Below are 20,719 nucleotides of genomic sequence, written 5' to 3'. Positions count from 1 at the left end.
AGATATGATTGATAGAAACCTTTAATTTTAAATATACATTTATGTAAATCAATCGACCTCAATTATTAAGAGTAAACCACAACATTTAATACCTTAATTATTAACTTTGTTTTATTTTAGTTACTCAACTATTATTTTTCTCATAATTATATCTAACGTCAATTTTTTTTATTTCATTTGGTCACACGAAGTTAAAAAATTAACAAAACTATTGACTGATATTTTTTAAAAAAATTTCAATGATGACACGTCAGCATCACTGTTAATTTTTTAACGGTGGTTGAACAAAATGAAACTAAAATGTAATGTTATATATGATTTTGAAAAAAAATAGTAGGTTGATAAAAAGAGAATAAAAATGAATATTAAAAGTATCATGTACTCTAAAATAAATTACATTTATGATCATTAAAATTTGAAAAAAAAATACATATTTTAATCACTAAATTTTTGAAAATTATGTTATAATCTTTTAACAATTTTAACAATATCTAATTGACAAGTTACAGTTTTTTTTTACATATATTTATTAAGGAACGTTTGATAGGAAGGATATGTTTTACATTGGAATAAAAGGAAATAGGCAAAGACAAAAAAGTACAGACAAGCTTAGCCGCTACACAGAAAAGACAGTAGTTATGAAGGCCAGCTGTAAATAAACACGTGTTAATTTGCTTTTTATGAGTTACACATGCAAAGGAAGAATCTGCTTTTCATTTGGACAATTAAAATGAAAATCAAGTTGGGTCATTTACATTTTTCAATTATATAAAAAAAAACATGTCTGAATACGACAGTACGTAGAAAGGAAAGCATATAAATTTGCTGCTGTAACTAATGATTCATCAAGTGGTGGTTAGGCCGCTCCACCTTCTATAAGTGGATGATCATTGTTCATACCAAACAGTTGGGAGATTAGGATGCGCACTCAATTTAATACTGGATACCAAACCTCACACCGTGCTGCCATGTTCATTACACAGTGGTTTTGTCGGAGTCGTTTTATGGTGGTTCAAATAAGTTGGATCTTTAAAGAGTTTATTACGTAGTTGGAATTATCATCGGTTATTTTAGTTGGTATAAACAATAATTATAGTTGAATTCGAGAGTCAATTAATCTATTATATATATATATATGAGTTAGGATCCACTCACACAATGCACATAAATTTATGATCATTAGATGAGTAAAAATAGAAGATTAAGATTGATTTTTTGTATTTTTTTCAGTGAATATATTTTAATTTCCTACTGCCATCCTTAGTCATATATTTTCACTCATCTAACTGTCCTAAATATATGTAAAATTAAAAGAGTTTTACATTATGTAACAAGATCCTATCCATATGCATGTATGCATGCATGTATGCATGTATGCATGTATGGATGTATGGATGTATGCATGTATGCATGTATGCATGTATGCATGTATGCATGTATGCATGTATGCATGTATGCATGTATGCATGTATGCATGTATGCATGTATGCATGTATGTATGTATGTATGTATGTATGTATGTATGTATGTATGTATGTATGTATGACTAACTTGAAACATGAACATGAATTTAAAAGCAAAATTAATATCAATTCATGTAAATTTAGGATAAAATCACAACATATACAAGGTGAATAGATTAAAAATATAACTTTTCAAAATATTAAATGGTATGGATCGTAAGATGTTGATCGGGTTAGATGCATAGATCATGAGTCAAGCACTCCAAAATGATGCCCTTTTGTGCCTAAACATGCCTCCCAAAATGACGCGTTTTTAGAGGTTTTAAATATCATATATATATATATATATATATATGTAATGAATAGATATTGTCTTATACTTTATCACATATTAATAAATATCATGTTGCAATGGATGCGGACCTTGCGTTTGGGCCTTCTAATGAGCGGGTCGGAGAAATTTTAGTGTTTACATATTTTAATTGAACTTTTTTCACGTATAGAAATATTAATTAAATACGTTTGTGAAAGAATCATAATCTCAATGGCTCCATAATTATTATAAGTTGTGTGATTTTAAAACAAAATGTTCATCTAATACCATATAAAACTAACACAAATATATTTTATTTATAAAAGGTTCATCTAATACGTTTGGGAAGCATCATAATCTGTTTGGTTGGTTGGGTGAAAAAATGAAAGGAGGGAGTGAAAAAAATGAAAAGAGAAGAAATTTTAAGTGTGTTTGGCAGGAAAGAAAATTAGAGGGGGTGATAATCTTCATCCTCGTGTATAAAAACAAAGTCCAACTTGTTCAAAATATTTATTTTTTAAATCTTAATTTTCTTCCTCTCAGTTTTTAACTCTAATAAGCGATAAATGAAGAAAAAATATAATTTTTTTCATATTTCCTACCATGAAAACCAACAAAGAAAATTTTCATTTTTCTAATTTTCTATACTTTTAGCTTTTCATCCTTCCAATTTTCCACTCTATCATAATTAACTTGTTTTAATCATATATTAAAATTAATTTAGATCTATTTTAATTATTGGGTAATTATTTTAGAGATTTGGAATATAAAATTAAAAACCTTATCAAATAATTAAAATCTTCGAGACCAATATTGAATTTCTTTGTGACATCACATAAAAATTATACATGTATTTAATTCATTTATAACTTATTGTATTAGATATTATGAATGACCCAAATTTAAAGGAAAAAAATTATAAACTATTTTTTTTTATTTTTCTCTGATTTAAATATTCGAGACCAACAATTATATGAGAGAGCACCTACAACTAATATGTTGAATTAAGTAATATATCTCTTGTATAGAAAATATTATAGCGAATTGATCTTTTGAAAAAGCTTCACGAAGATAAAATCATTGATTGATTTAAACTGAATAAGTAAATTATTTTATGTTTCTTGTTTCCGGTGGTTCACCTCACTTACCCGAGCATTGTCCAACATAATTACACTAACATATTTTATATAAAATACTTTCTTTCATTTTGGTATGTTCAGTGTGTAATAAATTTTGGTTTATTTAAAATGTTAATTTGTCAAAAATGGAAGTGAAAACAATATATCTAAAGATGGGTTTGTGCTGATTTGGGTTAAAATAACAACGGCCCAACTGCATTTTCATACAGCGATTGTGGTCCTTTCAAAAACGACGACATTTGTTTTTTATTTTTGAAATATACTATATTTTCCACATAGTTATAACCAATGTTTTCAAAATCGGACCGGACATTGAACCGGTGAAGGTACTGGTTCACTGGTTCAATCGCGGTTGAACCGGATTTTATATAAAATAATATTTTTTTTTAATTTTACATAATATTCAAAGCAATATTAATATATATGTAACACTTTTTTAAGTTTACAATATTAAAAGGTATAAAAATATCACAAGTCATAACATGTATAAATGAAAAACCATAAAATCAAGTGATTCAAATCAACTACAACATAATATTTAAGGTAAAACATATTAAATAATAAATATAATTATATAACTATAATCAAAAAAATAAAATTGGGGTTTAAAAAAATCATAACAAATGATGTCATTTGGTTTAATTGTTTTAAAAAAACAATCCCAGATGGCTAAGAAACATAGAAGAGTATCCCAAAAGTTTAAAGAGTAAAAATATGAGAACAAAACAATCTCACATGGTTAAAAAACATAGAAGAGCATCCCAACTTACTTCTATAAATAACAAATGATGTCATTTGGTTTAATTATTTTTAAAAAAACAATCCCAGATGGCTAAGAAACATAGAAGAGTATCCCAAAAGTTTAAAGAGTAAAAATATGAGAACAAAACAATCTCACATGGTTAAAAAACATAGAAGAGCATCCCAACTTACTTCTATAAATAACAAATGATGTCATTTGGTTTAATTATTTTTAAAAAAACAATCTCACATGGTTAAGAAACATAGAAGAGTATCCCAAAAGTTTAAAGAGTAAAAATATGAGAACAAAACAATCCCACATAGCTAAGAAACATAGAAGAGCATCCCAACTTACTTCTATAAATAATAGAGGTAATTTGACATTCAAAATCATGGAACATTTTGGTAAGCACAAAGCGAACTATTCTTTTTCTTCAATTGAGCTCAAATGTTAGGCTTCAATCGAACTTCTAATTTTTTTTTGAGTTTGAGCCTTTTCGATTTCAAGTTTTAATATTATATTTCGAGTTGATAATTTTTAGCTCGTGAGTTTTTGAGTCGAGTTGAGCTTACTTTTAAAGTTTTCGAGTTCAAGTCGAGCTCAGCAATACTCGAATTTGACTCGGCTCGTTGAACAAACGTAGTCGTTTGGTTTAATTTTTTTTAAAGAAAAAAAGTGAATCGGCGGTTCAAACCGGTTTTCAGTCGGTTCATCCCGGTTTTCCCGATTTTCAGTCGATTCTTCCGGTTCTTTACCGGTTCTATGCTAATCCGGTTTTGGGAGTTAACCGGACCGGACAGGCCATCGGTTTACGGTTCAACCGGTCGAACCGGCTGGTCCGGTCCGGTTTTAATAACATTGGTTATAACCAAAATCATTATTTTTTTAATGAATATGGGACAAATACAATGTAGTATTTATTCAAAGATTCAAAATTATTTGATAATGAACGTTTATATTTTTACATATGTGGTACTCGAATTTAAAACCTCAAAGATAAATAATAAATCTCTTAACCATTGAGATTGCTTAATTCATGTCAAAATCATCCATTAAATAATCTAAATTCAAAATAATTTGTGCATAATCACAAGAGACAACTACTTAATTCAGTAAATATTAAAAGCATAAGGTAAAATCAAATTTCATACTTCTTATTACTCCTTTGGTATCATTTTTTTAATAAAATTTTAAAAAATTGCTATTTAATATTCAGACATTTTTTTAAAAATTCTGTAAGTCACGTTAAAAAATCATGTGTTCTACTTAGTTAATTTTTTGGGTAAATTACATATTTAATATATAAACTATTACTTTTATTCTGTTTTGATATTTAAACTTTATTTTTTTTCAAAATCGTATTTAACATTTAATTTAGGTTTCAATTTGGTACCCGTTGTTAAAATTTTAACGGTAATGTTGACATATCACCATAAGATAATACTACATCATCATTGAAAAAAATAAAAACAATATCACATCAATAATTCTATTAATTTTTTAATGATGATGTATCAAATTAAAACTTAAATTAAACGTTAATTATAATTTTAAAAAAGATAAAATGTAAGTACGAAAATAGAATAAAAATAATAATTTAGGTACAGAATGTATGTATAGTGTACTCTCATTTCTATTGTGAGAGGAGAGTAGAAAAGAATAAAAGCTTTATTTTCAGACAAGCTAAAGCCCAAAAAGCTCTCCTTTTCAACCAGCCATAATCTCTATCCTTCAACTTTGAACCTTGAACCTGGCTTGAAGGGCAAACATCATTTCTTTTAGAAGCACAAGTGTTGGTGCATATTCTATAAAGCAAAAGGCGTCAATCTACTTCAAGTGGTGTTTTGTTGAAGCATGTCGTAATGGAGAATACCAACTAGTATGAACAACATACATACATGGGAATGGGATGGTTCTCTCTCTATTAATCTGTCCTGATGTTCACATGTGTTGTGCTTGATTCTGCGCTGGTGGCTCTGCTTGATAGGTTTTCTTAATGGGTGGTGAATATCACTGGGAAACGGTGCCACCCACGGTGGCTCCATTGAATTTAGGGAGGGAAGAGCACTGGAGACGCTTCGACAACTCGGTGAATGCGGTTTCGTTTGGTTTTGTGGCCACTGCGGTTCTCATATCAATGTTCCTCTTCATGGCTATCTTTGAGAGGTTTCTCAGGCCACCATCCTCCCCTAATGATCTTGAGTCTCAGACCATGTTCAATGCCAAACTTAATTATCCTTCCCCCAAAGTAAGCTCTCTCTCAAACCCCCTTTATAATTTGTTTTTGTATATTTTCTTCAGAACCTGACCTTAGTGATAAAAGTGAAAGTTATTTTTCTTAGAAGACATTCGAGCAGTTTCGTTTTGTAGGTAGGTAAGTGTAAGTCGTGACTAAGATTTTGAATAAATACTTCCTTGCAATCACTCTAAATTATTTCTCATAAACCACTGCTCTTCTTTATTTATCTCCCTATTTTATCTTTTGAACATTTCTTGATATCTCTAGTTCATAGTATATTAATTTCACTGTGGACATTTTTCTTTTTGGCCTTTGTTTGAGGACTGTTTTCCTTGTAGAAAAAGGTTGGTAGCAAGGACCCATCTTCTACATGTATATACACCACCCAATTTACGGACTTCACCATTTCACTATACCCATCTTGCCTCCTTTTTCTCACTCACAAAACCATGGCCCTTTTGTTTTCATCAAGTTCGAGTAATTAGTAACAGCAAGTGTTGGGTGCAATAATAAGTAAATCACAGGCCTAACGAGAAAACCTAGAACAACCTGAGCATGAACCGTATAACAAACATGGAAGATGTAAAAAGAAATTGAGTGATTTAGCTTAATTAATAGACTGAGGATTGTGGCTTAATTTTTGGACAAAGCATACCAATTAAATATTAATCCCATTATCTCCATCAAGGATAAATGGTGGATATGGCTTGGAATTCTCAATTCCCATTGTGGTATGCATTATTCAACTTCAGTTTCAGATGTTTATCTGTTAAACAATAGTTTTTCCTTAAAATGAAGGACAACCAGTAATAATTGCTATGTTTTTTTTATAACATAGATACATAGATAAGCATGATCTATATATGATGTGTATGTGGGTTGATTAGGGCTAAGGGGAGCATCATCCATCAGCAGCATGTGATTTTTGTCTCAAATGTCACACTTGACGACCGGCAGAATTGAAGTGTTGCCTAACTTTTGTTTTATATCTTCATCAAATCATTTTGACTTTGTGAGCTTCCCATCCAATCAACTCTGCAAATAGAGGGTCAAAATGAATAAATATCCCCTCGAAAATCTTCCATCCTCATATACTGTCGTTTTGCATGCACAAGAGGGTGAAGCCTTCCATGCTGAATTGTTGGGTGGATGCAAGTTCTTTTTTTGGCTAAAACTATTGGCCAACATCATCATCACCTGATGTGTTACCATTTTGTATGATCAAAGCATGGCACGCCTTCATCTGTCCCTTTTTCATTTCTTCTTTAGTTTAATTATCAGTATTTGATCTATCAATCCACTAATTTAATTCGAATATTACAAAGACTCATTTATGGGAGTGACACTCCCAACCTGATTCAGAATATCATGATTTAACTCTTAACCTTGCTATACCAACTAGTTTTGATTTGTTTAGTTTAATAATATATCATCTTACCTTTGCGTGCAACTTGTCTAGTCTATCAGTTGTTAGAACCCCTTGATTTGGGGAAAAAGGAGGAATATTTTGGCAGACAATGGTTTTATTTTATTAGTGGGGAATGGTGTTGGGTCCATTATTTTATATGCTATGCTTGTATCCCAAGAATTCCAAAACTCATCCTTTTGTCTCTTCTGAGGTTTTCAACTGCCTTGGTTAATGGAAGAGCAATATAATATAGTAATAAAAAACCTTGAAACAATAACCGAGACTTCGTCTACTTTCTTGAAATATTTTTATAATGCATCAAACTAAGAACTGGTGTCAACTGAAGCTTTGGTATCAAGTCTCTTGAATGTAGCTTCGCTGCTTTTGATTCTCAAACCTCTTTACAATTGAATGCAGATGACAGTTTATGCGAGTGAGATATCGGTTTTAATGCCTGGTGAAGAAGCTCCTACTTTCATTGCACATCCTGCTCCGGTGCCGTGTCCACCAGACCACACCTTGAAGCCTCTGCATCAACTCAATCAAAGCGTTGGTGGGTCTTCAAGCTTAAGCTGATGCTGAACAAAGAAGCATGTCATGATAATAAAGCATCAGGGTTTCTGATATTTGTACAATTGCATTCCAGGAAAACTGAAATTGTCAATTTGCTGCTTTTTTTTAGCGTCAAGGTAGAATTGAGAAATGGAATTTTGCAAATCTGAAGACAAACATGTTAAGTCAATCATCTTAACTACAAACTTAAAATGTGGAATACTGTTCCATCAAAATTTTATTATGGCCACTAAAATTTTATTAAAACCAACACTAAAGAACACAACAATAATGCATAGGGGTGAGTATTCGATCAAGTAAAAAAATTTCGAATTAGGTGTTGACGAGTCATATTTTATTACAAGATGTTGATGAGTTATATTTTATGACTCAAATTTAATTTGAAATTCTTTCGAGTCGGGCTGAGCTTATGAAATTCGAGTCAAATCGAGTTGTTCGAGTTTCTATACAAATTTAATTGTAATTATTTATAGTACTTTAGTACAGATTGATTTCAAATTTTCAACATTATCTAACCAAATAATACACACACATATTTCTTCATATTCTTTTCATATTATAATGTTATTTAATATATTAGATACAATCTAAAATTATAAAATACATTTATAATATTATATTTCAAAAAAATATTTTGAGAGTAAAATAATGATGAGCGTATAGAAGAGTTAAGGAATTGACATGAAAAAAGAATTTGCAAACAATTGTATTAGAAAGACCAAATTGAGTAAAATACAAAGATAATAAACTAAATTAAAAAAATAGAGTACATTAGTGAAAAATAAGAATTGAGTTATATAAATATTCTATAGCAGTAGGAGAGCATGTAATTCAAAATTAGTCCGAAACATACTTACAATTAAGGATGAAACAAACAATTCATATAAAATTGAGAAACTAATTTAAAAAAAGAATAGAAAATATTATTAAAAAAAATAGAAAATACATAAGTATTCTCAAATAGTTTAGGAGTATATGATTCTAATTTGGTAAAAAATTGACTTAAAATGAAAGAAAGATTGAAAGAATAAGAAAATCAATAAATCGCAAACATGCTCCGCCAAATTTTTAATTTTTTAAGTGACTTAAACTTTTTAAATTTCAACTCAAATTAAACTAAAAAACTAACTCAATAATTCAAGTTGACTAGAATAAATAAATCAATCAATCAATCAATCAATTTGTTGAGTCAAATTCTGTTTACGCCTAGTAATGCACCCCGACCCTTCTGTGTAGATAAGACATTACACAACCCAAGTCCATTGACTGCAAACTAATGGCCTAAAAATGCACAGAGATGTGAAGTCCCAAATGCTTGCTCAGCGAGCAGTTGGGACTTTATTCGCGAAAGCCTAAATATCATTCTTCTATAATACAAAAATGTCCAAGGAGCTTGAGCCTGACCACAATTCACAAATTCTAACACCTTCTAATAGCCCAATGTAAAGTGAAAAATTGTATGGTGGCAAAAAAGCAAACAGGTTGGTTGATCCCCCTCCAGATAAAACATTGGTGCTAAAATCCATGCCATAATGTATATATATAATTACAACAAGAACAATTACAAAACAAATTTCAATCAGAACTGGTGCCACATACTGCAACAATTGGAGTACCCAATCATCGACTGCCAGCCCCCTACCGATTTATTAGCCGAATCAAGATAATGATGGCCACAGAAAAAGAATAACATAGGTATGAAGAGAAAAGGAGTTATGAAGCAGCAGCACGATCAGATTCTATCATAGATTTGATGTAGAATTCCCCTGCCTTGTAAGATGACCTGACCATGGGACCAGATGCCACATATCGAAATCCCTGCACATTCACACTTTTTTAGTACGTACTATTACATCTTCGGTGACTAATTTCAATATTCTGACCAAAAAGCAACACCTACGCAATAACAAGTTATCAAAGTCATAAATTAACATTACATCAGGTTTGTGTACATGATATATATCATAATATCCTACAAAGTAATTGGTTTAGGATTAATTTATAAATATATTTATTTACTTAAGAAAAGAAACTTGGGAATCTAAAAGAATATGATGTATAAACTGAACTGCAGAAAAGCAAACCAAACAGTGACTTTTCCATTTGATGTGGATAGCTCTCGTATTTGCTGCCATAGCTCTTTGGAGAAACTGCAACCTAGGAAAATGAACTACACTGTGCTGCTAGTAATCTAAAAGGTAAAGCCATCAGATTATGGTGTCATAGAAAAGTTGTAGTTGACTATGTAAATTTAGCTCTGTTTAATGCCAGGGAGCTAAAGTTTGGCATGTTTAAATCTTAGTAATGTTGTTTTCATGTAGCGGCCTTGCTGTTTCTATTGGATAAGAAATTTCAACTTGCAACCCCCCACCACACCACCCCCCCCCCCCCAAAAAAAAAAAAGAGGGATATATATATCAGTACCGTGTTTTAGACATACTACAATACTAGTTAAATTTTTATCTCTTTATTTTTCTCATTACATTACCAATAATAGCAAACAATGGGTTGCTTTTCTTACTGCATTATTTGGTTTCTTAAATCAAGGAATAGCAAGACATCAACCATCTAGCTTACACGACTATCTTGAACAAACATATAGAAGGAAGCAAAAATTTAACTTGAATACAGGCAAATGACTAAAATATGTGCGATCACTTTAGACTGAAATCAGGCCCGTTTCTGAGACTTTAGTGGCCTGGGGCGAACATAGAAATTAGGATATGAGTACCAACTAATGCTCACTGTGCTTTTTTATTTTCCTATGTCCCAACTAACAAGTAGAGAACACTTTTAAACTATTTTCAGAAAGCTCTACATCAGACTTGAATGGATATGAGTACAAGTAATACCAATTATTAGAACTCATTAACTGTCAGCTAGAATAATGAATGGTTAAGGTGTTTTAAAAGGGGAAAGCAAAAAGATGAGATGAATTTAGTTTGCAAGGCTAGTATTGACAATTATATAGGCATCTATTCTATCATTTTCTTTTCTAAGTTTTACATCCCTTTCTCTAAAAGCACTTAAGAACCATGGGTAAAAGAAACAAGATCTGCTTAAGGAAGAGATCATTTTTCAACAAGCTATTGCAATCAACTAAGCCATAGACAGACTAAAAAAGTTTATCAGAAGAAGCTAGATAAGATAAATTTGTTAGTCACTCAATCAATATAAGCAAAGATATGGGTGCACTTAATGAAGAAAACTGCAAGTATTAGAATAAAACATTACTGCATACCATTTCCATGCCAAGGGCTCTATATTTCTCAAAGGCTTCAGGTGTAATGTACTCTGACACGGGCATGTGGCGCTTTGATGGTCTCATATACTGACCGAATGTCATCACATCAACACCTGCTGCTCTAACCTTCTCCATTGTTTTCACAACTTGATCAGGCGTTTCTCCACATCCTAACATTATTGAAGTCTTGGTAAGTGTTCCAGCAGGAGCATACTCTTTCGCCATCATTAGAACATCCAAAGATTGCTTAAAATTAGCACGGTGATCACGTACATCCCTTTGAAGTTCTTCAACAGTCTCAATATTATGAGCAAAGACATCCAACCCAGATTTTGCAACTTTCTCTACACAGCCGGCATCTCCCCGGAAATCAGGAACTAAACAATGAAAGATAGTGCAGGCAATATCAGCTAAAATGTTATAACTCAGATTGGATGAGAAATTCTAAAGATGCAAATAAGCAAGAACTGCCCCACATTACAATTTTGTTTATGTAAACTATCATAATTGCCTGAAATAAATCCCTATCAACTGTAAATGTCAAATCTGATAACGATTTTACTTCTCTAAGACCAATTATTATATGTATACAAAAGGAGCAAAGTTTCTGCCTTGGATATCAAAGGGCATGCCAATACGTTAACGAATTAAGAAAAGTTTAGAAGATAATTGGTACCCAAGGCTTCTATAAGCATTTTAGGCTTCAAAGTTTTCAACTTCTCAACCGTTTCCGCAAAATGCCCACTTCCTTGATCAGCCAAATCATCCCGGTCCACGCTCGTAATCACCACGTAATCCAAACCCCACGATGCAATTGCCTCCGCAACATTCCTCGGTTCATTGGGATCTGGCGGAGGCGGCGTTCGCGATGTCTTCACGTTGCAAAACCTGGAAAAGCGAAAACAGTGAAATTCGAACTTACTAGTTTCATACATATGCATATCCCACTTTTTTTTTATAATTAAACAAAAATTACCTACAACCACGCGTACAAGTATCACCCAATATCATTATGGTGGCAGTGGCGGTCCCAGTCTCGCCACCGGACCAGCACTCGCCGAGATTGGGGCATCGAGCCTCTTCGCAGACAGTGTGGAGCTTTAATTCCCTTAATTTGGTTTTAATCTGAACGTATTTTTCGCCGCCAGGAATGGATTCCCTCATCCATTTGGGCTTAGGGAGCGGTTTTTTCTTGGTCCCGACTTCAACAGAATAGATGTTATTGCTTTGGAGACCGATGAAATCGGAGAGAGTGAGAGATTCAGTGGCGAGGCGGGCCCGGAGACCAGCGAGAGTGGACGGAGACTCGGGATTGGTTGTAGGTGAATCGACTGATGATGAGAAGGGTCTTAGCTTGGTGGCGAATGATAGGGTGCGAACTACCGATGTAGAGCGAGATCGCAACATTTTCTCCTGCTCTAGTTTTATTTACAACTTCTCCTTTCTGCTGTTGTCTGTGGATTTAAAAACAACTGGAAAGAGATGAGGAGGGTGGGCGTGGGCGGCTGTGGCTGCGCTTGCGCCGGTGATTTGTCAGTTTTTTCACCTTTCAGATAATAGATTTGGGCTCCTTTTACACTTGGATTTCATTTGTTATTGGGCTTGTACGAATTGTTCCCTAAGCTTCGTTCTCCCGTGGTTATTCTCCTTTACTTTTTCCATTATTATTATTATTAGGGGTAAAGCACACAAATGGTCCTCTAACTATAGGATATTACTTTATGAGTTACTTGATTATTATAAGTTACAAAATGATCTCTAATTATAGGGAGTTTCTTTATTGAGTCTCTCGACTATTAAAAGTTATAAAATAGTCATATAAGATGGACGTTAACATATTGATTTAGATGTGATAATCGTTTGATATGATGAGATCATATTTTATCATATCTCATTCATCATATTAAAGTTCAACTCATGTCATTTTTATTACAAAAAGAGACGAGTTTGAAAAGTAATAAATAACCGGTGAATATTTTATAACTTTTAATAGTTGAATGATTTAATAAAATAATTTTTTATAATCGAGAGACTCAACAAAATAATATATTATAGTCAAAAAATTATTTGTGTACATTACCCAAAATTCAAAGAATAGTCTTAACAACATTTTTCTTCTTCTTTTGAGCGATAGTCTTAACAACTAAAAACAAAGCGGAATTGGCCGAAAATTGGGCATAAACTAGATTGCGTTTGGTTCACGGAATGTAAGATTATCAGTGGGAATGTAAGATAACCAGAGAATAGGATTTGTTGTATTTTGTGTTTGGTTGGTTTAGCAGGAATGTAAGATTATCGTGTTTGGTTAAAGGAATAAAAGATTATTGCAATATATATTTGACCAAATTACCCTTATTATATATTTATTTTTTAACAAATTGAAAAATATTTATATATTTTCTTTAAAAAATAAAATTCATGAAATTTATATAATTTTTTTTACAAAATAAAAAATATTTAATGAAAGGGTAAAATTTTATTTTAACCCCTAAACTTCATATAAAATTTTAATTATAGACATTTTTTTTAAATCTAAAATAGTTTAAGGATGAATTTATAATTTAATATTCGTAGAATTTTTATTATTCAATGACAGAAAAATGATATTTTTAAAAAAAAATTAAGAGTATTTTAATCTAAAATACTGGTAATCTAACAATACCAAAAGAAAAAAATAATGACATTTTCGATAATATACTTAAAAAAATCCATTATTAATAATCTTACATTACAGATTCTTAACTAACCAAATAGGTAATATGAATTTCATTTTCACGAAAATGTAACATTCCCATCCAAACGCGCCCCCCCCCCTAAAAGTTGATTGAAGCCCGTTAGCGTTGCGACTTTACTTAATCCTTTTGCTTTCGTTACACTTCTTCTCAGTTTTCCTTGAAATCTATCTTTTTAACCGTCTTTATCGCCAAATACTTTCTTTTATTCTCAGCGTCTCAAATTCAGATCTATATCTCATTGTGTTAGTGTTAGTAGTTCCATTCTTGAGGTTCGATGAGTCACTTCGATTCCAACCCTTTCGAGGAGGAAGAGGTCAATCCTTTTTCGGTAAGTTTCTTATGCACGTTTTGTATTCCACTTTTTTTTTCATGACATGTCAATGCCTCCGATTGTAGATTTGCACATTTTTCAATTTTCTCCATATGAGATTTGATCTGTAGGTTTTGTGGACGTAGATTTGCATATTTTCAGTTTTCTCCATATGAGATTTGATCTGTAGGTTTTGTGGACTTGGATGACTGATTAGCTAAATTGGTAGATCTGTTTCATTTCTACTGCCGAATGGATTTTTTTTCATGTTAGAATTAATTCATTTAAGTAAGGTTTGTGGTTTTTCATAATGTAGCTATAGTAACTGTGTTCGGGTATTTTTCTCTCTCTCTTCGTTTTTGTGAATGTAAAGCTACGAAGTGACAGACACCGAAGTTAGACTGTAGTAATGCCATTATTCTAATAATAAACTTTGTTTTTGATACGTAAAACTAAAACATGTGATGATGTGAATTCATTTTTCTTGTTTTTCTTAAGCTTGAACACACAGAACATTTCAGTGGTAATATTAGTGGTTTAAGTTTTAACTTGTGCATGATGATTTTTTTAAGCTCTTAATTATTGTTTTTTCTTAGAATGATCTGTATGTTTCCTTTTTATTTATCGCAGAATCCAACAGTTAGGAAAGGAGCCGGGCAATCAAATTTTGGTGGAGGTGCCTTTTATACTACTGTAAGGACTATTTTTCCTACAATTGTGTGGTTACCTCTACCTGCATAATGTTTGATAGTTTCAGTTGCTGGGAATAGGAAAAAGTGGCGGTTGGCAGAAAATAGTTGACATACTGACCTATTCTGTATGCACTAGTAATGCATAGGTTGGTTGCAGTGACTAGTGAAAATTGATCCATTTTCACATGTTAATCACACTTTGACTTTATTCTAACCAATTAAGGGTTGTGAGACTCGATTATAGTTTTCTGGTTGTTGCAATGGTTTGTTTGGTTATCATTACGACAAAGATGCTAACAATGTTTGAATTCATAACTCTTCCTAGAAACTGTGTTTTATGTTGTTGGGTTTGAATAAATTCTTTTCTTTCCCTATTCTTAAGCAGCGTTTTCTTAGAATTTATATCAGGTAGATCCAAAAATAGGTGCTACAAGAAAGACCACATTATGCAGGCCAAGAATGAAAGCAAAACACAAGGAGAGGTATAATATAGGGATGAACATATGCTTTCTCCCTGAGACAGAAGATGTGGTTTGAAAGTCATGAGTATCATGATATTTCAACATATGCTTTCTCCCTGAGACAGAAGATGTGGTTTGAAAGTCATGAGTATCATGATATTTCAGAATATGGCATGTTGAAACCTGGTTCTAGGTGCAGTTTTGTGCATCATCATTTGTCCAATATTTGTATGGGACTCATTTCCTCATTAGCTTAAACCTTGCTTTGAACCTCATTTTGCAAGAGTGCTCATTGACTATGCGACTGGTTTACTTTCTTGTCTTATATTTGCTGTTATACTTGTTGTGATTGTGAATGCATAAATTAATGTTACCTGTGCAAATGCTTAAAGTCTTGTAAAATACAAAAAATTTAGAACCCTGGTAGTGTTCCTCCTGCAACATCAAGGCTTTCACCCCTCCCTCCTGAACCATATGACCGTGGTGCAACCGTAGATATTCCTCTTGATTCTGCCAAGGTATCCTAAAAGTTTCCATATGTTGAATGGCCAATTGTCATGTTTCTGGATATTATGTTTAAGCAAAAGACTTCTTTTGATATTTTTGTCTTGTCAAATCTAGGATTTGAGAGCTAGAGAGAAGGAACTTAAAGCAAAAGAGGCTGAACTGAATAAGCGGGAACAGGTAATTTGTTCTCATCTGTTTGCACTCGGGTGAGGCTTGCCAATGAATAATCAATCTGGTGCTTCCAATTTATTGTTTTTGGTATCATTTGTTATAAGTCATCCCTTTTGCATTGAAGTTCCAAATTATACACATTTATGATGCAATTTAATTATTGCTATCTGCGCACAGAAAAAGAAAACTGTAGTTTTGACTCTAAATTTCTGTTTAATTGTTTTATCTGTCTCAATGCTTGTAAAATATCTTTTTGTTCTGAAAATTCTAAATTATGCAATGACTTGATCCTTGAATGTTCTGATGCAATATGTAATTGTGTTATCTGTCGGGTGGTTTTACAATTCATCTGCTTCCAGAACAAATTGTGCTCATAGTAACTGAATGTTATCTTTTTATTTTGCAGGAATTGAAAAGGAAGGAGGATGCAATAGCACGGGGTAGGTTCTTTTTTTCCCCTTTTATCTCGATAACTTGTGTATTGCTAGGTAAGCTTGATTTTGACATATGTTCCTGCCTTCTTCTTGGTAGCTGGAATTGTAATAGAGGAGAAAAATTGGCCACCATTTTTTCCTATTATCCATCATGATATTGCAAATGAAATACCAATCCACCTGCAAAAGATGCAATATGTTGCTTTCACAACATTTTTAGGTGAGTTCAAGTTCAGGTTTTTCTGTTTCTTTCTTACATCATAATATTGCTCCTATTATCCATAATGATATTGCAAATGAAATACCAATCCATCTAAAATAGATTCAATATGTTGCTCCTATTATCCATTGTTATATTTCTTTTGTGAGTCTTTCATCTACTAAAGGTGAATTGTATTGGTCCTAACGTTCATTTGCTTGTCTTGAAAAATGGTTATGTTGCTAATTTGTTATTGTGGCCAATGCTGATTTAAGTCTAATGTTTTCTTTACATGGAAGGTTTGGTTCTTTGTCTTGTTTGGAATATAGTAGCTGTTACTACAGCCTGGATCAAAGGAGAAGGTAGGTTTTGAAAGTTAGTATTGCCCTTGTCATTAAGTGATCAATTTCTATTTTTGCATCTTTATCATAGTGTGAGTTTGTATCTTATTTCAGGCCCAACAATTTGGTTTCTTGCCATTATATATTTCATATCTGGGGTCCCTGGCGGCTATGTATTGTGGTACCGTCCTCTCTATCGTGCTATGAGGTACCACTTATGGGTTATTCCTTATTTACCTAAAAACTGTTAATGTCCAATCATTGTTTATTGAAATTATAGTACTTATTTCTACTATCTCAAGTTCAATAATAATAAATGTAAGCTTTTATTGTAATCCTTAATTTTATGTTCTGCCACTATGTTCCTTTCATCTCACAGGACTGATAGTGCGTTCAGTTTTGGACGGTTCTTTTTGTTTTACTTGGTATGCTTCTTTCTTTCTCATTGTAGTAGTTGTATATTCGTGGAAGACATATTGGAAATCTCCTCATTTCTAACTAGTCTCTTCTTCCTTGCAGCTGCATATTGGGTTTTGCATCTTTGCTTCAGTTGCTCCCCCAATTATTTTCAAGGGAAAATCCCTTGCGTAAGTTTGTTCCCCCTCGGGGATTTTGAATGTTACGATTTTTTTTCCTTCTTTTTTTGTTTAATTCTTTTAGATAGTGGATGGTAATCTGTAGCCAATGATGTCTTCATGGTGCAGAGGTATTTTGCCTGCAATTGATCTCATTGGTAGCACACATGCTTTCGTTGGGGTAAGTTTCAAGCCATTAGAATGCTTTGCCTGCAATTGATGTTTTGGGTTTTTACTATTCATTACGTCTATGAGAAGGCTTGATATTGCCTGCATCATTTTGACCTGCAGATATTCTACTTCATTGGTTTTGGATTTTTTTGCATTGAATCATTGCTCAGTGTCTGGGTTATTCAGGTCGGAAACCCATCTTCTTTCATTACTTTTTCAGTGGAACTGCTCCCCTCTTATTTCTTCTAAAGCCTTCAGTGTTTTCTCTTTTGAATTTGCAGCAAGTTTACATGTATTTCCGAGGTAGCGGTAAAGCTGATGAGATGAAGCGTGAGGCTGCAAGAAGAACCATGGCGGCAGCTCTCTGATAGTGATATGGAGGTCATAGCAGAAGATGGTAGTTGCTGGTGGCGGACTTGGATCATGTTGGGCTGAGTTACTATGTACTCAAATTGCTTCTTCCCATACAAATTGCTGGCCAGCGGGCTCGTTTAATCATTTTATTGATATGTTTAAATATTTACACGCACATAAATTGACAGATGAAGAATGTTGGGAAACCAGATTAAAGTTGGATGCAAAAGTTTGTGGATGGTAAGGCTTAGCAGGCTAACTTTATCAGTTGTGTTGCCCATTTTCAGTGTTTCTCCACATGATAAAAGTGCCTAGAGATACCGTAAGCAACTTATCACTACTTTCTTCAGCAATTTAAGTTGATTTGCGTTGACTGGGTTTTCCTTCATGGTCATTGAATTGACTGTATGGAGGTTCTTGTGGTTGGAAACTTTTTAAGTGCACTTTTCGATGAACAAAGGGGCCAAAATGGATAACGATCAATACTCAAACTTGGATATTTGAGGATATCGCATAGCTTAATTTATTTATTGTGATGCAATTAAAGTTGCGTGTAGCAGTTTGAACTTTGAACAACAATGGAGGGGCATTGTGGTAAAAAGAAAAAGAAAGGTTAACATTGAAACATTATAAAACAATGCTTAGTCTACATTCCAGGATCAGCGCCTGAATAATTGCCATGCTTCCTTCTACATGACCTCACTTCCATTCCATACCCTTTTATTTAAACATCTTTAACTTCACCAAAATGAGATGGCAATGAGATTAATATCTCAAAAAGGAAATGGACACAAGGGGCGATGGCAAAACGCCCTTTAAGAGGTATCAGGGCTGTACACGTTAACACTGTTGTGCTGTTGTTTTCGATCACAGGAACACACGGAATACACAAAAGAACTGAAGAATAAAGCTAATGATGAGCTCTCTTAAAAAGTAGAAAATGGAGGTGGATCATAGGTTCTTGGAAATGCAATCTACAAATTCCCTTAAAAAAAAGACCATGGAGTCTGAACTGGAGGATAAACTAAACGAGATCAAACTGCTACGGCATAAAGAAATGGATTCTGGAAACAGAAATCCTCGGGTGATAGCATTTATAGCAACTTTGAAGCAAAAGGATGTTGAAATCCAGGACTTGAACAACCACCTTAACTCCTCAGTTAAAGAGTTTGGTCATTAAATCCTCCAATAAATGTAACGATTATGGAGCAAAAGATGGAGTTGAGAAGTGAGGATGGTGGAGGAGTGCACGAATCTTCTGCATAATTCAGAGATTTAAATAACGATCCGCTATTGCAATAACGTCCGTTATATAGTTGAGCAGTATTGTCCAAAACTATTATTGCATGACCGCGATATCCGTCCGCAATCACGATAAATGCAGCCGAAAACGTGATAAACAGAGGCAGATAGATTTGGCAATTTAAGCACAACAAAGGGTAAAACATGGAGAATATTTGGTAAGAAGATATTCCTAAACAAGATTGCAAACTGTTGTAAGAAGAATGGAACGGGGCGAAACCCGAAAAAGGAGAAGGAAATGTCGAAGCATCACAACTCTGAACCTGGAGATATTGAAGATAGGAAAGCCAGAAGAGAGACCGTGGTTGAGGACGAAACCGCAGTGTCAAGCAACCAACTTAACTGTCAGGCAAGACAAGTATCAGAAAACATCGGTGTCATTGGAGAAGCCATCGATCACACATATGATGCCAAGCAGCAGAAAATTGAAGAAACAACCAACAACAGCAGGGCCATGAAGCAACAGATGAAGAAAGGTGCTGGCAGAGATGAAATTGAGGTTGCAGATAAACAAACAGCAGCAAATGGTGACCTTTCCAGTGATTTAAGGTCGTATTCGGAAGATAAACAAAAATATGGGACATAGGTCCGTGGGTTTTTGTTAACAATTGTTCTCAAGTGTCATGTCCTAGCTTTTAGATGCATGTATTGCTCTTAGACCAGCAATTACTTGTCCTTTCCTTAAGCAATGAAGGACGTCATCCTTAGACTTGGGAAAAATCTAAATGACCAAATATGTGGGTTTTGGATATGATATTAAATTAAAGTAACATTGCCAAAACATGTTTAAAATGTTCATTGTTTGTTTTTCCTTTTAAAAGATATATACCTAAAAAATTAATTTCCAGGCTTGGCACTAAAATGCAAAAACTAATCAGCCATATAAAAGAAAATTATATCCTTCTACACTTAGTTTTAAAAAACGTACCTAGACGCGTCTAAAGCGCAAGGCGCAGAACTAAACGTCTCTAAAGGCATAGGTGCAGCGACGAACCAAAGGCTTTCCCAGGCGCTCACTTTTGACGCTTATTGAAGAGGCGCAAGGCGCACCGCTTCTGCCGCTTTAGGAGAATTACAGAGTGCTGGTAGAAGGTGAGTGGGAGAAACATGGTTGGTCCAAGCATGCTATGTCGGTCAACTTCTTTGTTTTTAACACTGTTTTTTCCGATTTAGGGGAATTAAAGAGCAGATTGAGTGCTGCTGAAACTGAGCTGGAGAGACATAATTGGTCTACGTCTGCTATGTCAATCAGCTTCTTTATTTAAAAGATGTTAATTAATACTTTTTATTTAAAAGATGTTAATTAATGCTAGTGATGATAATTAAAATCATCTTTATTTTAGATA

At 33.2% G+C, this 20,719-nt stretch overlaps 3 protein-coding genes across 3 annotated transcripts; 2 read left to right on the top strand and 1 right to left on the bottom strand.

The window, feature by feature from the left end:
• The first annotated feature begins 5,482 nt into the window (after positions 1–5,482).
• Positions 5,483–7,964, top strand: LOC120149598. Its single transcript, XM_039162328.1, has 2 exons — positions 5,483–5,905; positions 7,722–7,964. Exons 1-2 carry the CDS (start codon positions 5,654–5,656, stop codon positions 7,878–7,880), a joined length of 411 nt encoding a protein of 136 aa, XP_039018259.1. The 5' UTR covers positions 5,483–5,653; the 3' UTR covers positions 7,881–7,964.
• A 1,439-nt stretch (positions 7,965–9,403) lies between these two features.
• On the bottom strand, positions 9,404–12,612 carry LOC120149835 (lipoyl synthase, mitochondrial). The gene is made up of 4 exons (XM_039162544.1): positions 12,098–12,612; positions 11,798–12,009; positions 11,119–11,498; positions 9,404–9,695 (listed from the first exon to the last, which is right to left on the bottom strand). The coding sequence occupies exons 1-4, from the start codon at positions 12,526–12,528 to the stop codon at positions 9,591–9,593; spliced, it is 1,128 nt and encodes a 375-aa protein (XP_039018475.1). The 5' UTR covers positions 12,529–12,612; the 3' UTR covers positions 9,404–9,590.
• A 1,384-nt stretch (positions 12,613–13,996) lies between these two features.
• On the top strand, positions 13,997–18,338 carry LOC120149643 (secretory carrier-associated membrane protein 1-like). Its single transcript, XM_039162373.1, has 13 exons — positions 13,997–14,184; positions 14,797–14,859; positions 15,736–15,837; positions 15,941–16,003; positions 16,404–16,437; positions 16,529–16,651; positions 16,930–16,992; positions 17,086–17,179; positions 17,351–17,396; positions 17,491–17,558; positions 17,676–17,727; positions 17,838–17,903; positions 17,999–18,338. The coding sequence occupies exons 1-13, from the start codon at positions 14,131–14,133 to the stop codon at positions 18,083–18,085; spliced, it is 915 nt and encodes a 304-aa protein (XP_039018304.1). The 5' UTR covers positions 13,997–14,130; the 3' UTR covers positions 18,086–18,338.
• Positions 18,339–20,719: the final 2,381 nt, after the last annotated feature.

This window comes from Hibiscus syriacus, unplaced genomic scaffold (genome assembly GCF_006381635.1).
Source record: "Hibiscus syriacus cultivar Baekdansim isolate YM2019G1 unplaced genomic scaffold, ASM638163v2 tig00111008_pilon, whole genome shotgun sequence".
Classification (NCBI taxonomy): domain Eukaryota; kingdom Viridiplantae; phylum Streptophyta; class Magnoliopsida; order Malvales; family Malvaceae; genus Hibiscus; species Hibiscus syriacus.
This window is presented reverse-complemented; position numbering and strand designations above follow the sequence as displayed.

What these genes read in the sequence shown, in the direction of transcription:
- LOC120149598 (XM_039162328.1), top strand. Translation starts at nt 5,654, where the DNA reads ATGGGTGGTGAATATCACTGGGAAACGGTGCCACCCACGGTGGCTCCA. An exon ending in TTAATTATCCTTCCCCCAAA is followed by an intron (nt 5,906 to 7,721) that starts GTAAGCTCTCTC and finishes AATTGAATGCAG; the next exon opens with ATGACAGTTTATGCGAGTGA.
- LOC120149835 (XM_039162544.1), bottom strand. Translation starts at nt 12,528, where the DNA reads ATGTTGCGATCTCGCTCTACATCGGTAGTTCGCACCCTATCATTCGCC. An exon ending in AATGCTTATAGAAGCCTTGG is followed by an intron (nt 11,499 to 11,797) that starts GTACCAATTATC and finishes TTCATTGTTTAG; the next exon opens with TTCCTGATTTCCGGGGAGAT. An exon ending in GAGCCCTTGGCATGGAAATG is followed by an intron (nt 9,696 to 11,118) that starts GTATGCAGTAAT and finishes GTGAATGTGCAG; the next exon opens with GGATTTCGATATGTGGCATC.
- LOC120149643 (XM_039162373.1), top strand. Translation starts at nt 14,131, where the DNA reads ATGAGTCACTTCGATTCCAACCCTTTCGAGGAGGAAGAGGTCAATCCT. An exon ending in GGTTCTTTTTGTTTTACTTG is followed by an intron (nt 17,397 to 17,490) that starts GTATGCTTCTTT and finishes TCTTCCTTGCAG; the next exon opens with CTGCATATTGGGTTTTGCAT. An exon ending in TTCAAGGGAAAATCCCTTGC is followed by an intron (nt 17,559 to 17,675) that starts GTAAGTTTGTTC and finishes TTCATGGTGCAG; the next exon opens with AGGTATTTTGCCTGCAATTG.